The sequence below is a fragment of the Halictus rubicundus genome, chromosome 5 (genome assembly GCF_050948215.1).
Source record: "Halictus rubicundus isolate RS-2024b chromosome 5, iyHalRubi1_principal, whole genome shotgun sequence".
Lineage (NCBI taxonomy): Eukaryota > Metazoa > Arthropoda > Insecta > Hymenoptera > Halictidae > Halictus > Halictus rubicundus.
The window spans coordinates 11,674,413-11,690,824 of NC_135153.1; the positions used below are offsets into that span (position 1 = coordinate 11,674,413).

General features: G+C 44.1%; 3 protein-coding genes across 7 annotated transcripts; 2 read left to right on the forward strand and 1 right to left on the reverse strand.

Moving 5' to 3' along the window:
* Positions 1-310: 310 nt before the first annotated feature.
* On the reverse strand, positions 311-8,479 carry Abi (tyrosine kinase Abl). 5 transcript variants are annotated; one of them, XM_076788436.1, is made up of 5 exons: positions 8,191-8,479; positions 6,946-7,611; positions 6,458-6,790; positions 6,058-6,315; positions 311-570 (listed from the first exon to the last, which is right to left on the reverse strand). In XM_076788436.1, the coding sequence occupies exons 1-5, from the start codon at positions 8,201-8,203 to the stop codon at positions 566-568; spliced, it is 1,275 nt and encodes a 424-aa protein (XP_076644551.1). In that variant the 5' UTR covers positions 8,204-8,479; the 3' UTR covers positions 311-565. The 5 variants fall into 5 exon arrangements, with proteins under 5 accessions (XP_076644551.1, XP_076644548.1, XP_076644549.1 ...); XM_076788433.1 differs by lacking the exon at positions 311-570 and adding an exon at positions 5,569-5,990 and having other exon boundaries at positions 8,247-8,479; XM_076788434.1 differs by lacking the exon at positions 311-570 and adding an exon at positions 5,569-5,990 and having other exon boundaries at positions 8,227-8,479.
* Positions 8,480-9,465: 986 nt separating this feature from the next.
* Positions 9,466-11,397, forward strand: LOC143354378 (TELO2-interacting protein 2). The gene is made up of 5 exons (XM_076788413.1): positions 9,466-10,039; positions 10,105-10,233; positions 10,305-10,466; positions 10,541-10,747; positions 10,823-11,397. Exons 1-5 carry the CDS (start codon positions 9,521-9,523, stop codon positions 11,090-11,092), a joined length of 1,287 nt encoding a protein of 428 aa, XP_076644528.1. The 5' UTR covers positions 9,466-9,520; the 3' UTR covers positions 11,093-11,397.
* A 495-nt stretch (positions 11,398-11,892) lies between these two features.
* On the forward strand, positions 11,893-15,180 carry Cyp304a1 (Probable cytochrome P450 304a1). The gene is made up of 6 exons (XM_076788430.1): positions 11,893-12,047; positions 12,483-12,907; positions 12,968-13,237; positions 14,207-14,496; positions 14,574-14,830; positions 14,897-15,180. The coding sequence occupies exons 1-6, from the start codon at positions 11,957-11,959 to the stop codon at positions 15,073-15,075; spliced, it is 1,512 nt and encodes a 503-aa protein (XP_076644545.1). The 5' UTR covers positions 11,893-11,956; the 3' UTR covers positions 15,076-15,180.
* The last annotated feature ends 1,232 nt before the right edge of the window (positions 15,181-16,412 follow it).

The window sequence follows — 16,412 nt, forward strand, 5'->3', positions numbered from 1 at the left end:
CAGGAACCCGGCACCAGTAACATCTGGGCTCCGAAGCCTGGCAACTCGAACCAAGACCGATGACGCCACGACTCGAGACAGAAAGTTCTTCGGGCTCGCTTTCCCCGTAAACTATGCGAATTCCGTTCGGCCTTTCAACAGACCCAGAAGAACCGGCGGCTGCTCCTTTGGAAACGTATCGACGAGTTAGAGAGCCGGGCCAGAAGCCACGACGAATATTAATCCAGCTCCCATCGCCGACACCGAGTCGCTCGCATGATGTACCCCGAATAAATCCTCGACCCCGTCCTCGCGCCACCCGCCCGCCCGCTCACAACCATACGGCAGCCAGTATTATTGCAGTCACGTTACGACAGCAGGCTGCCAATAAAAAAGAGCGACGCTCCAGGCGGAGGACATAAAATCTCTCGCGGATAAAGCAGACGCGAATTTGACGACCCGCCTTTTGAACTGTCTCACGTGTCGCAGGGTCAATACCGAAGTCCTTGGAATACGCTTTCGAAGACATCTGTGGGATCCAGGAGGTTCTCGGCTTTTTGGCGAGGAAAGCTTCCCTGGTAGGTGACTAGTCTGAAAAAGATAAGACCGTTTGCAGGTTGCTCACCAGAATGATTTACAATGGACAGAAAAGCCGCGTTTACGTTGAACAACTTTTGGTAGACCGATCAAGTCCGTTCAACCTCGAGTTGTTCTACCGAAAGTTGCCTGATGTAAACGAGGCTTAACACGTTCGCCACCACCATTTGTTCCACTACCTATCTTCCTACTGTTAAAATGTTTCGTTAAGGGCCCGGGATAGCCACGTGACTTTTTAATTAATACTTTCCATTCACAGCCTTCAGACACAGACTTAACGTCTTGGTACGTCTTGGTCTTGATCCGACGGGTCTTAAGTCTGTGACTAAACTTGTCACATTTTTTGCTCTGAAACGTGCCTCAAGTTTTTCGCTTTATTTCGCAGAGAAACAAGAGAAAATGTAGCTCAATTTGTAGCTGGAGATATTTTCTAGTGCGCGCTGCTCTCGATTTCATCCAGAAAACTCATCCAATTGCATAAAAATGCTTGGATTCCACGGCATGCACATCGTCAATTTTTTGCCTACTTCTAACGCTTATATTACCAAATATCTGCATAATCTCGTCAGCTCCTGACCAGCGCGCACTAGATTGAACCTTCCTCTTTCGAATAAGCCCTTTACCAGCGACAAAATATTCTTATATAAGGACGAAAACTTGTGGCACGTAAAACCATTTTTTGTCGGTAATGTAGTCACTCTACCTTATCGCGAATCTACGAACACCGGGCCCACAAACGCAATGTACTTCTTGTAGCTGTATCAATGTTTCTTGTAACTATTTCGGCATTGCTGCCCTTTCGAAATTCATATAGCATACAATGCCGGATGTGCACCTTTTCTGGATCTGAATCGGTCATTTCGAACATAACCTCTAAAAGAACAATATTTTTGTAGAAAACAGTACTAACTAGCCACCTGAACCCGCAGCCATGTACTGAACAACGTAGGTGTACGAAGTTAGCTGTTATTATCAGTCAAGTATTGACTTGCGCAAAAACGACAATACTTTCCGGTACCCCTAATACAGTGAGTTCTCGATATATGTCAACAGCGCCGGTCTTGCCAGCGTCGTGTATCGTCCAGGAGACATAACCGAGTTGTTATGTTTACACTCATCGGCGTCCGTGGCCCCTCACCGGGTATACCCCGCGGTAGTGGGGATAATTCCGCGACGTTTATCATCCAGGCCTTGGCGACATATATAGAGAGATCACTGTATTACGCTGTGTACTACGACGAAAGTTAGTAAAATTATTGTGGACGTCACATATGCGCGACTGTGTTAGATCAAACAGTGCATTGCCGTCGACTTTCAATTTTCGGAAACTCCAACGAGATAAATAAATCGTAAAGAATCAAATCAACGAACAAGTCGTCGACGTAGTTTGTAACTGTTGTTATTAAAAAATCAGATCTCGATTTCCGCTGGAAGAAAGCGACTGCAGTCAAGCCCGATCCGGGCGACTTTAAAGCAAATTAACAAGCGTCGATCGATTAGGCGTTCGCGGCGAAGACAAGGAGAGCACAGTGTCAGCTAGGAAGAATGGCGGGACGACTATTATTCACCGGTACAAAGGACTACCTGGCTACTATGCGCAGGGTGAATTCGAGCGTCTAGCAAAGATACGGCTCGATGGAAGGAATATTTCATGATTCGACGGGAGGACGAGCGAGATGACAGACGGGCCTCGGGTTGAAAGGGATATCGAGGCCGAGAAGTTGGTCGCGGCTGCCCGGAAAGACGGTATTAATCAAATGAAGCGGTTTCTGTTACAAGCCGGGGCGAGGATGGCTCCGAGGAGCCGGTTGCCTGTACCCCGGGGATAATCAATCTGGAGAATTAGATCAGATAGCTGGGACTGTACGTGCGCCGGCTCCGTCTCCTTAGATTTATCCAGTCGGCGGCGGAAGCCTGATAAAGCGTCGCGCGCTTCCTCGATATCGAATAAATTCCACGCTTTTCGCTTATCGGACAGGCACAATCGTTCGCGGTTTTCCTGGGGATTTATTAAGCGAAATTTTCGCTCGACGCCGTCGCCGCCGACGCCGCTCGGCCCGCGCTGAAATGCTCGCGTCATCAGCGTTTCTCCGGCGCCGATTTACATCCCGGCTACCCATGAATATTACACCGACAACCGGAATTATTGCTGTCTGCGTCCGATATCGATAAATTCGCGTTCCCCGCCGGAAACCTCGGCTCAGCACCCGAGCACACCGAGACGTGTTGGAACTGTTTCGTCGGCTAATGAAAATCTTTACGCTTCGTTACCAGGGAACCTGTTAAACCGTGATACGACGACAATTTATTCACATACGAACTGTCCACGAAAGAATGCTCGTTCGTCCCACACTCCGACAAAATTGATATCCAAACGAGAAATAATTTTAACATAAACTAAATTTAACAATTTTCGGGCATTCGTTCGTTCGGTCTAAACGCGCCGTAAGAATCGCCTCGGCACGAGCACCCGATTTTATTTAACATACGTCCACGCTAACAGGCGAAATAGAAAGCTCTCGGTAATCGCGATCTCGCCAGTCCTCGCTCGTTAACTCGCGACCGAGCGGTTTCCCAAATGGAAATTTCGAGGGGCACACGGTGAAAAGAGACGCGTCTCGTATCACGGGAGTGAATAATAATAAAAAATAACGTTCCTTCGCTCCCTTTAGCGCTGTCTTATTTTCGCGCGACCTCTTTTCGCCCGTGATATACGGGGATGGCTCGCCGGGACGCTCAAAAACGGCGCCCTGTTTTCATCTTTCCCGTTTGTACGTACGCCACGGAAATGAAAAAATTCACGAGGATCCCAGATATACGAGACCCGGCTCTCGTGAACCTCTCTTCTATCTTTCTCTCCCTCTCCTCTCTCTCTCTCTCTCTCTCTCTCTCTCTCTCTCTCTCTCTCTCTCTCCTTCTCTCTCACACAGCTGCCGGGAGAGGACGAATCTTTCGCGACCGAGAATTTGCGTACGGTAACTATACAAAACTGGATCCCGGGGGTGTCATTACCGACTTAAAAGGGAGAACGTTCCCAGCGAGAAACTGGTCCCCGCGCTGTGCTTCTTATTCGTTTACGAGCGAAAAAATCTCTGTGCCCGGGAAATAATCTCTAGCTGAAGCGGATCGCGAAAGGAATTCGTCGTTAACCTGGCTTAAAATCACGTCTCAGATGGGTTTCAGGTGGTGAAGTTCGATATTTTTAACTTTACATTCTGATCAATACACTAGATCCTCTTGTAACGATCATTGTCCCATTGCTTTACATGTATCACGACTGTTCAGGGAGGAAACACAGTCGGCGCAGAGAATTTTTATTTCGCATGAACACGCAGCTGTCTACTCGTAACCCTCTCATGATACTCTGAAAACACGGTGCAAAATTTCAGGTTATAGTATTAAAAAATTAAAAGAATTTGAAGTAAACATATTTTCTCCAGTTTGTTAAAATTATTAACAGAAGAGGGACATTGCTGTCTTGCTCGTGTTTCTAATTATAACACATTTTAATAGACTTGGACAATCCTCGTACAACCCTTCATGATCTCCTGATTTGTATGACTTCTAAGTTTCTTTTAAATTATTAGTACACCGTATGTCTACATTCATTTCGAAGAAAAATGTTTACTTTCGATTCAAAAAGGGGGAATAACGTAACCAAGAGGTGAAATTATAAGGTAAGGGGTTAACTTGTGAGGCAGGTGGTGAACTTGTAAAATAAGGGGTTAAATCGCAAGACAAGGGGTTAAAGGACCCTTTCGAACGGGACACCGAAGACGCGCGTTTTCTCGTGAACGAACAAATTGGTTCCGTGACCGCGATAGTTCAAACTTCATTTCGCCGGTTAGATTCGCCATTTCCCTTTATAATTGTCAGCCCCGAATCGGTTATTTCTAGAGCAGGTGAGTCACGCGCCCCCTGACGTGCGCGCTGGTTGCGGGAGAATAATTCCGTTCTGTATTACAAGTGCCTTTTTATTTGATTATAAATACAATCGGTACTGGTACACCAGTTCGCCCCGTTGCCACTGAATAACAACGATGGATGGGAGGGAGAAACTTCCGGTGACGACCTGGAAAAAAAGAAGAAATCTGTTCGCCCGTTTCCCCCACGCACGCACGGTCTCTCCGCTTCTTTCATCCGCATGAATCCTGCGCCGGCAGTAATTGCGAAGTGCATAATCCTCGCGGAAAACGAGCTCCTTATTGTCTATGCAAGCATCTCGAAGCGTATAAAGGGAAATTTAAAGTACATCAACGGGGGAAACGAGGGAGGACACGACCGACGCGTTACCTAGCCAATTACACGGTGCTTATGACTGTTTCAACGGTGTGCTAATGACTTAATTAGCACCGTACAATGTGCGAATATTATGTGAACTCTCTTGCCATCTCGGAGGCTGATTAAACCGAATCATTACGCCCTAAACGATACGTACCTCCGGCGGGCGGACTAAAGATTACAGAACAAATTTCGAGATCGAATGCCTTGTGTATTTTGTAAGTTTAATGGAAGGAAACATATGTTACTAACACCTGAACCACCGCACTTTAAACCGTGCTTTCCCTTAATACTTCTGACTTAGACTCCTCCCCTCGCCCTACATCACTAGTCGACGTAACGGGCAAGGTTGCACATTTTCGCACTTTATTTTCGAAGAAACAGAATACTGGATACAGAATCGACTACCATGAAACGAACTTATGCTAAGTTATTAAGGCGCCAGGACTCTCGTTAGCAGGACGTTTGGTATCTTTTGATTGCGCGACAGCCTATCGCTGTCGCCGCCTCGATTACACCTAAGACGTATAAATACAGCTAAGTGCTGGCGTTATCGTATAATGGAGCGACAATTACATGTCCTTATCCGTAGGTATATAAATACGATCCACGAGGGGGGGGGGGTCGAGATAAAATAAATGTTCACCGAGGGGAATACTATTTACCGAAAAATACACTTTCTCCTGTTGATACAAAGATTAGTTTGATTCGTCTTTTTTTCTTTTAGAAAACTCGCGTGATATCCGAGGTTCTTAGGAATACGATCGTCGTGTTCGGGTACCATACTGGTTGCACCGTGTTGCGCACTGTCACCCTAAAATCGACGTCGAGCTTAAATGCTACACCTGTTACACAGTGCTAAATACAACGCTAAAACCAGAGATACCAGAAGATCCCTTTAATAGCCAGTCTTTCCGTGAATGATCACCGTCCACCATTTTTGATATACTCAAGACGTTATGGGACCGCTTAGACGCATGGTTCCACGTAATTCCCAGGGAACAGGCCCGTTATGCCGTCCATAACACCCTCCCACCACCCATCGTCGTTCTTCTTCAATACATAAATTACAGAGCTCTCCTGGAAGCTCAACTCGTCCTCCTTGTCAGCGTAATAATCGTAAATCGCGACCACTGAAAGCACAATGTTTCATTCCGTTCCTGAAACAGTTCCGCTTCGAACCGTAAACAACCAACATACCTTTCTCGATGTAATTCTTCGGCACCCATCCCGGTAGGTCCTCCTCGTCGGGCACGATGGGCATGATGGCGCCGCTGGATTGTATTGGTCTGCCAAATTGCGGGTGTTCTTCCTGCTCAGGAGGCGGGGGCGGTGGTAATGGCGGGCTGCTCGCACCACTGCCCCGGCTGATTTGATGGGACAGTCTGTGCGGCAAGGTATGGTGACCACTATACTCCGCCATGTCACCTGTGATGCCAACCAACGGGGACGGTGGAGCTGGAAACGAATGTCAAAGATGAAGTATAATATAATGTCAAAGATTCAGTTGAAATGTATACACTAGAGGTATGCGAGAACCTGACAATGTTCTCGCACATCTCTAGTATTACGCGATTATTTCAATAAACCAGATACTTACGAGGCATGCTGTTGTGTGGCTCTTGGACATACCCAGCAGTCATACTGGATGGTGCAGGGGGTGGAGTCTGTGGGTGGCTCTGCAGAGGGTGAACCGTTCCGACCTGTGGTGGCGAAGTGTGTTGGGTTAAGGTGTTTGTGTTGATAGTGTTGTGGTTAGCGTTATGGGTTGCATGAGATGTGGTATGGGCGTGTAAGGGTAGGGTACTGTAACCAGGGCCACGATCCCTTCGAGGGTGGCCTAGTGGGTAGTTGGGAGCATAGTGACTAGGGACTTGAGGCGGGGCCACTGCGGGCGGTGTCCTATACTCTCGTGATCCTTTGCTCAAGGTTCCTGTGTGCAAAAGAAATCAGATTTAATATTCAAGATGCTAATACAATGTATATATACAGGGTGATGAACCAATGTTTTCATGTACCATATAGTTTTCGTACCATTTAGGTGGCATACTTAGCTCAATCACCCTGTATAGACAATTTCATACCTACCGGTTCTGACTGTTTGAGGAGGAGTTGGTGGCTTCGTGGTGGGTGCCGGACCCACCATGGCAGCACCCAGTCCTGAACCAGTGGATGCAGCACCTAAACTCTGAACGCTGCCCTGACTCCCACCTCGTTGTTTGCTCCTTGGAGTACCACTGTTGCGCACCCCATGCCCAATTTCATCCAAGACATTGTAATCGATACTCTTTCTCACATATTTGATCGGTTTCTCAGGGATCGCTGGTGCAATAATTTTGTACTGGCGTACTGTGATCTTGTTCGCTGTCAGCACGCCTATTTCCCTTCTAGCCACCTTCTCTTTGTGTATCATGACTGTTTGAGCAATATGATTCATCTGACTCTCCATTTCATCCAATTGAGATGATTGCAGGTCCAGTAATTGTAAAAAATTATAGGCAAGAGTGTTTATTTGGTATGCGACACTGGCCAACGACTGTGTCGTGAAATTTTTCGTCTCCTCCAAAGCGATTCTTTTGTTTTCCGCTTGGAAATAGTTCGCCTCGCAGTAGTCGGCCACCCGCTCCAAATTAATATGATTGTCGGCCAGGTTACTCCTCCCCTCGGGGATTTCCTGGCCCAGAAAAGCTGCCAACTCGGCCATCACTTCCGAATCACTGCCCACACCCGATGATACACCGTAGGAACCAGCTCCTTTCAACACCAGAGGAAAAATTTTCTCAGACACCAAAAGTGACACATCTCACGAGCATGATGTATGAACAGTGCTCATCCCATTCACCCATAATTTTTCCCGTCATCTTACTGTTCGATCTGGCTCGCGATAGAGGCCGCGGTTGAGAACCGCTGCCCGTGACTTTACGCCAGACTAGAAAATAGTTCGACTTTCCGACACCACAGCCCCCCCCCCCCCCCAAACCACTGACCGAGAGAAACGAAGAGTACCAAATGACGAAAGCCATACAAAATTGATCCAAAATCACTAAAAATTCGACGGGTAGCGTCAGGTAAGGTTATGTAACTCACAAAATTTTCCACAAAGTAACCCAAACGAATAAAAGAAAGCTTTAACGAAAGACCGATGAACCGAACAAAACGAGAGACATTTTTCGGTCACGGTAAACTACAATAATCACAAAAAGGGCGGTGTCGTAGCAGCAAGAAGCAAGATGGTGGCACGACTAGCGCAGCCGACCCTACAGGTTATTAGTTTGTCCAGAATGAGACGAATGACAGTTGTAAATGATATGAAAGAATAAAAAATGAACTAACTGTACTCAGCCATATCGTAACTACCAGGTACTACACCTTCATTAATTCATAATTACCAAGCCTCTGGGTTTTAGACGGTACGTAACGAACAACGTTTACGTGAACGCGACACGACGCTTCGCGCAAGGCAAGCGACACCCATATGGGCACGCTACTGGACGGCGTTTATGCGAATTTTCCACTGGTGTCGTGCCAGTGATCCGGAAATTCCACGATTTCGGAGCACTAGAACGAAAACAGCGCGTATGGAGAAATGCGCGCTAACCTGCGCCACAACATACACCAGAGGCGAGGCTTCAGGGTCTCTAAAAAATCGATTTCTAGTTCGCATGCGCCTGGAAATTTGTCTGCCGAGAATACAGCCGCAGATCTGTGTATACCAGAGAGGATAGGAGAGTGCTCACGCCCGGGGTTTCGGCGTTCCCACTCTCGTAACATCGCCATTTTTAGCATGGCGCAAAACCGAGCAGCTTTTAGCATGGAACAGAACCGAGCCACCAACGAGATATATATAAAGACTGATTCTGGAGCCTCGCGGACGTGACACAAAAAAATACATTGGGTAATTGGTCTACTCCTGTACCTCGTCTGTGCTTCTATACCTCGTATGTGGTTCTGTTCCATGCTAAAAGCTGCTCGGTTCTGTTCTATGCTAAGGCTGAGCAGATGTCAGCACTACATTGGGAACGCCGAAAACCCGGGCGTGAGCAAGAGGGCGTGAGCACTCTCCCATCCTCTCTGGTATAAAATTCTGCGACTCTCTGGGCCAAGGGAACGAAAAACAGAAACGGTGCGCATCAAAGACGAGGAACCCAGTCTGCAGAAACGCAGCTTATACTCAATAGAGGAATATGACAGATACTGATGTAGGTACCTCGTACCTACAGATTGTATCGATCAAATTTCCGAGTCTTCCAGAACACGTCCGAAAATCGGAGAGAGAATTGCATCCGTGAATTTGTACGGCTGTCGAAGAGAAGGCGGAGGAAGTAATTTTGGTCGTGGTCGTTGCCGCGGAAATACTCAATGCTTCCCTAATTGCGAGTTTTGCGTCGAATCCGTCATATGCCTGAACTTCCTACAACAGTCGGTACCCTCGGCCGTTGTTGAGTGTAACGTTTCGTAAAAAGTATTGTCACATTGTCAGTCGTCGTCGTTGGTTTCCCATAGATCAGGTCTCGACCGTTTCGATCGAGGTGTTGCTTTTTTGATCCGGAAAATGACAGTTTCGACGTGCATCGCCGATTCGAGCAGATCGTCTCAGGAAATTTGATTTGCGAGACGGCGATCGTTATCTCTGGCTGGGACTGAATCGCGGACCGTTTGCAAAATGAATGATCTTCTGGGGGAGCTGGAGGCCATGCGAATCTCGGGCGTTCCGCTCGAGGATGGCTTTTGGACGGCGTGCATCGATCTCGTACAAAAGACCTACGTTCCCGAGAAAACGGTGGGTGCCAGTCGTCCTTGCGAGGAGAAGGACTACAGAGAGTACAGGCAGATCGTCGACAGGAACCTGAGGAATCTTAGGTCTATGCTCCACCATGTCTCCCACAATTGTAGCCAGGAGAATGCGTTCTCCGTTAGGACTTTTACCATTAACTTATTGTTGCTAATCGGTGAACACCATGAGAAAAATATTTGGAACACTGCCGAATCCGTGTCCATCTCCAAAGAACTGTTAAACAGTCTCCTGGAGTTATACAAATGCCCGAGCATAGCTCAGTTTTTAATGGAGCAGGATAATTTTGTCACTGCACTCGTGACGTTAAGACCCAAACTGATGAAACACACTTGGAAATCTTATCCTGCTGCTGTAGCCTGTTATAAATGGCTTTTGCATCAAGTGGAGGTCTGTAGAATCATTCGAAACATGCGTGGTTTGATTGTATATTAAACCTGATATTTTCTCCATAGAAACCAGCTTTACACAACCATTTGGGCGATGTTCTTCCAACAGCTTTAATCCTTATTGACGACTATGTGCCATGCAATGTGGTAATAGGTCTTGAATGCTTAATGCAAATTATTCAGCACTCGCATTTGGTAAAATGTAATTTGTTTTTAGTCTGTATATTACTTATCTCATTACTAATTGCTTGATTTCTTGTGTCTAGAAAAAAGGACTAATAGACAATGGGTATGCCAAAGTAATGTTCCATGCTTTAGAGCGCTTGACTCACCAGAGAGAGGAGAAATATGTGATATTGGTATATTGGTGTATAAGTAGGTTGTTATTTACCATGGAGCATTGGGACAATACGTTAAATGTCTTAGAGGTAAGCTCCATTACATGTGATAATCATATTTATTTTAATGTACCTATTTGTTATCGTGTTATCCATTATTGCAGTGGACACAGCGGGATGATGTTCTGGCTGTTTTATTGTCCTACATGGAGTTCGAGCAAAACGTGGAGCTCAGACGTGTTTATATGCTGAGCTTACCTCAACTTTTGACCAACATTGGCTGCGCAAAGTGGTGTGAAAGACTAACCAGAATACTGACCGAATATTGCGAACATCACACTGACCTGCGAACGTTGAAAGCGACATTGGAGGTAAATATTTTCATACGCATTTTTTGTTTAAGTTCGCTTATCGAGAGTATAAAAATCGTGCGATTATTTTTTCAGACGGCCAAAACCTTTCTATTGACGTTCCATCAGCGAGGCGCGGCCCATTGTGTACCTCTGTACACCGCGTTCTTGAAATTACACTTTGATCTAATAGAGACTCCCGTATTCGACAATGAGATCGTGCGAAATCTGCAGGACTGCATCTTTTTGTTACACAAACTGTCCCCGAACGTGGGTTACGCAGTCATGAGGGACGATCGTACACGCTCAGTGATAAAGAATAGTCTGCAAGTAGCATGCCTAGGCGATACCAAATATTTCGAGTGAAATCAACCATAAACAAGTCTGTTCTAGAATGAACTCGGACAAACTGTGTGTATGGGCAGCATTATTTAAAACCGGAAAGAAAACATTATTTTTTGTAGTTTCTTAGGGTATGATACAAAATAAAGTCCAGTTTATACTGCTGTTACAGACACGTAACGTATCCGACACGGCACCGTTCCGACACAGATAGCAGTATAAACATGATCGGTCGAGGCACCGACGTGTCGGTAAAACGTAACGAATAGTACTTAGACATCTTATTTGTGATTTAATAAATAAATGTATAGCACTTTGTATTGTAAAATAAAGATTTTTGTTAGAACATTCTCGATCAAAGCTATCCACATCTCGAATAAATCGGCGATCATTCCTTTCGCGATAAATATAATAATAATAATATTTCACAGTATAAAACCGAGCGATTATTTTTTTATTTTTAGCAATGCAAATTTCAAAATAAAATATTCTGCTTCTAAGCTTGCACATAACTGTTCAGTTGAGCAAAATTAAATAATATTTTTCGGACGTATCAAAGTCCGTCTTCTTTGTATGTTAAGGGATTAAGCTCTTATTTAAACGAAAACGAAAAAACGTACGGAGCTGAGAATAACCGAACATATGCGCGAGAACAAGTCATGCAACTTTCTACCGTTTAGTCATACTATTTTTTATACTGTCAGGAACTAATAGGGACACGAAAACCTTCGACTTTGGACGAGAAGATAAGGATAAGAACATATCTCCATATAAACAACTTTACACGTATTCTTATTACACCAAAACATTCGAGATACATCAGTTTCTACACCATCGGGTTCGGTAGAAGTTAACGGAGTTCATTGTCGATTTAATAGTGGCCTCACCATGTCACCCATCCTAATTTTGATAATACTATTGATCATAGGGTATAAGTTCTACGAGTTTCTCACGTGCGTACCACCGAACACACCGCCAAGTGAGTGCAACTAAAAATCGGAGAACCTACTAATTAGCAGTTGGAAACCACCTGACAGTAACATTTTCAATAGTAAAATAAGAAACAATTACCTAGACACTGTATATATGTAGCACAATTATCACTAGATAGTTGAGGTTTGATAGTTAAAATGTGTCTTTACTATTTTTCTTTACTTAGTTCGATTCATTTCTTCTAGAAAAATTGTTCGAAATTTTATTAAAAAACAAAACGTGCCGAAACATCGTGAAATTACTTTGAGAATGTTTATGTCACAATGAAAGAAGATTCATTGTCACTGAGGCAATGCGCAAACATAATGTGATATGGAGAAATTGACAACATTGAGATACATTAGTTATTCAGCCTCTTTTAGATGGACCATAATCGTAGATAGTGTTAAAGTTTTTCCCAAATCTTTTCATGTACCAACAGGTCTGCCGCGTGTGCCATTCGGTGGGTCCTATTGGCATCTTCTTTGGGGCGACTACTCGTTCCCTTTCAACACTCTGCGCTACTACATTGACAAATTGAAATCGAAAGTCGTGAGTTGCTACTTGGGACCGTACTTCGCCGTGATCGCGAACGACTACGACAGTATTAAGGAAGTGTTCAAGAACGAAGCGTTCGACGGCAGAGGGATCGAAGTGGACGTTCTGAAAGTGAGAGCCTTCGGAAGCAGTTATGGCATCTTCTTCACCGAAGGCCCGTTTTGGCAACATCAAAGACGTTTCGCCCTTAGGAACATGAGGGACTTCGGGTTCGGTAGGCGACAGGAGAAGTTCGAGGCAGATATGATGGCGGAGGTCACCTTACTGGTCGACATGCTGAGAAATGGACCCATCAACAACCAAGAGAAGGTATTCTGCGCAGAGCTAGAAGGTAGCTTTTCAATAGGGGACTAACACGGTGTTTTTTAGACGTTCCTGAGGAAGGGTGCGGCCTATTTTCCCGATATCCTGTTCCCATACTCAGCGAACAGCATTTGGGACATCATGTCCGGCGAGAGGTACGGTCGCTCGGAACACCAGCGGCTGAGAAACCTTTGCGAAAATGCCATGGTATTCCAAAGGGCCGGCGACACCACCGGTGCGGCCCTTTCCCAGCGAGCCTTTCTCAAGTACTTCGGGAACATGTTCGGGTTCACTGATATCATCAAAGGAAACGCTGGCATGGTGAATTTCGTGCAGGTACGTCCTCTACCACGTTGTGTGTACAGAAGAGACTACTAAAAAGGTTGAAAAAATCGGTGATTTGACTTCAGAATTCTGCTATTTTACAAATACAGTAGAACCTCGATTAACCCGCTTAATCGGGATTATATTCCAAAGTAAATTTATTTTTAAAAATACAGGGAATGAAAATAATATTGGCACATTTTTTAAAGGACCATAATACGCTTTTAAATATTGGACCATACGACTGGAATTTTTTTCTTTTTTTTTTTTGCAAGTTAGAACAATTAGTTTACTACATGAAGTGCAAAAAATATTCAATTGTGTAATTGAATTAGCACAACTCTGTGTAACTTATCGCAACGTTACTCGATTTTTATTAAACAGAAGACCCTGAATAACCGAGACCTCCGATAACCGAGACCTCCGATAACCGTGACCTAGGTTGATCGAGTCCACAGGTAATCGTGATCCGGTTAATCCAAATTTTTAATGTCTTTCAGTTCGGGTCATAACTACGTTCATACTGATTAATAAACAACTTCATTTTCTGTGTCTGATCAGTAGAAAGACTGGAATCGTGGCGTTTTCCAAAACATAATCTAATAAAAAATATATAACTCACGTAATTTCGATTATTTTTTCCTTAAAAAAAGCACGCGTGTACTCCAAATACCAATAAATATGTGTGCAAATCCCAATGCAGGGGGTTCAATAAATTTTTCTGATAAAATAAGTACAGTGTTTTCTCGATATATGTCCACAACATGGGTCTACCCAGGCACATATATCGGCTAGAAAACACTATTCTTTAATACACTGCCGAACGTAGGAAAGGACAGCGAAACTCGTGTGGTCTCGGTCACCGAAGAGAGAAAAAAAAATAATACGGATCGGGTGTATTGGTAATTGTCGATTATCTTGCTGTACATGCAACAACTTGTGTTAACGTGTGCAGTTTCATCAGCATTGCGATTGCTGTAGGAATATATAGACAAGCAGAGGACATTGAACTCGGATGGCAGCGACATGGGGATGGTAGACAGGTATCTAACCGAGATGCAGAACCAGACTGATCCGTCCAACTTCTCGGAGAAGCAACTAATCATGACTATGGTGGACTTCATGTTCCCATCGCTATCAGCGATACCGAGCGCTTTGACACATCTAATCAAATTCATCATGCACAATCCGGAAGTTGCCAAGAAAGTACAGGACGAGATAGACCAGGTGGTCGGGACCGGAAGGATCGTGACTTGGGAGGACAGAAAGAAGTATACGCTTCCCAAACTCGAAAAACAGAAAACACATTGCTCTGATTTCACTATTGATTCGGTTTACTTTGCTTCAGCCTACCATACACCGAAGCCACCATAAGAGAGAGCATGAGATGCGAGACGCTGACGCCTTTCGGCGTGCTTCACAAGGCCATGAAGGACACCACCCTCTGCGGCTACAATGTCCCAAAGGACTCGTTCGTGATCACGAATCTATCAGGCATGAACTCCGATCCTGAACTGTGGGGAGACCCTGAGAACTTCCGGCCCGAACGGTTCCTCAAAGAAGATGGCAAACTAGGCAAGGACTTAACTTTCCCCTTCGGGTTCGGTACGTATAGAGAATTTGACAATTGTCAATGATATTTCGATGGGGAAATAGCAATTTTGGTTTTAGGACATCGTGTATGTGCCGGGGAAACTTTCGCGAGGTATAACATGTTCGGAGTGTTCGCTGCACTGATGCAGAACTTCAATTTTGGGTTCGTCGAGGGTGAACCTACAGGGATCAATGATAAAATGCCTGGGTTGATCGTCAGTCCCAAGGAAACGTGGATTCGGGTGGAGTCACGGTGATGAGGACAGGAGTTCAAGTGATGTACACTCAATCTTCTTGTAACACAGTTTTGATATAACATGGTACCCTAAAACAAGGTTTTGAAATAAGACGGTACGAGAATTCTCCTATAATTCTGATTAATGATTAGGTGATTAATCGTAGTAGTAGCAAATAGGAGATAGTTCTTGCTTTATCTAGTTTTCAGTGTCGTATAAATCAGTGTATTTCTATTAATACGGAGCAATGAATGTCTTTTAAAAAATAAATTGTGTATCGTATTATCAAGAAGCAGACAGTATGTCATTGGTCATCTTCGTTAAGTCAGGATGGAATGAAAACAACACACTGTACGTTTTAACATGCTATAGATTTATTTTTATAATTCGTGACAGTCTGAGACAAAAAAAAAATACATCGCATCGGACTAAACGTACTTAACATAGAAAGGTTCTCGAAATTGTTGCCTACGAGCAAGTACCCGTTTGTCAATGCGTACTTGCGCTCTACGAGACGTATTTTTATTAAAATATTCAGTGACTGTGAAATAAACGTATTATGTACAGATATTACTACGATGGAGAAGAGAGGGAAGATACTCTTACTCTTATGTGCAGTAAAAAGTAAAAATTCACGTGCAATCGCGACGGTATTTATGTTGACGCAGCTACGTTCGCAGAAGATACAATTTCCTATTTTTAACTAACATTCATACTCGATGTTTAATCACATCATCGATAAAATCAAAATTACCTTTGCATCAACTACCTTTTCGATGGAACAATCTATCAAACATCAAGTAACAATCGTCAGCGTAAAAATACAAGACTGCAAGTTCGAGTAACGCATCGACACAAATGCTGACGCAGTTGCATATACACTTTATTGCTAAGCTTCCCAAATTTCCGATGTCTTTTTTCTCATGTTAAATACAGTGTTCGTAGATTTTTCGTCAAATATTTGGTGCCGTTCAATTGTAACTGACGTACAATCATCATACCTGTTACAACGGCTTTGCATGTTGAGAATCTAATGCGTTAAAAGTAATCGAACGATGTCAATCGAGAGATTTCATTGTTGTGTATCATTGTTGCACTGACAAAAGTCATTAACCAGCGATAACGATAGAAATCAATTAGATACACGACAAACGTACGAAAAACTTCATCGTTCTTTATTACAATTTGTTATAAAATTTATATACAAATTGCTTTCAATAATTTAATATCGTTACAGGAATATAATTTAAATACTGTGATTTGTTCGTTAATAAAGCTTTGTGTGCATTAACGATTCACTGGAAGGAATGCGTCATAAGTGTAGCACGGAAATGGCTGTAAGCTTCACTGCTGGATCC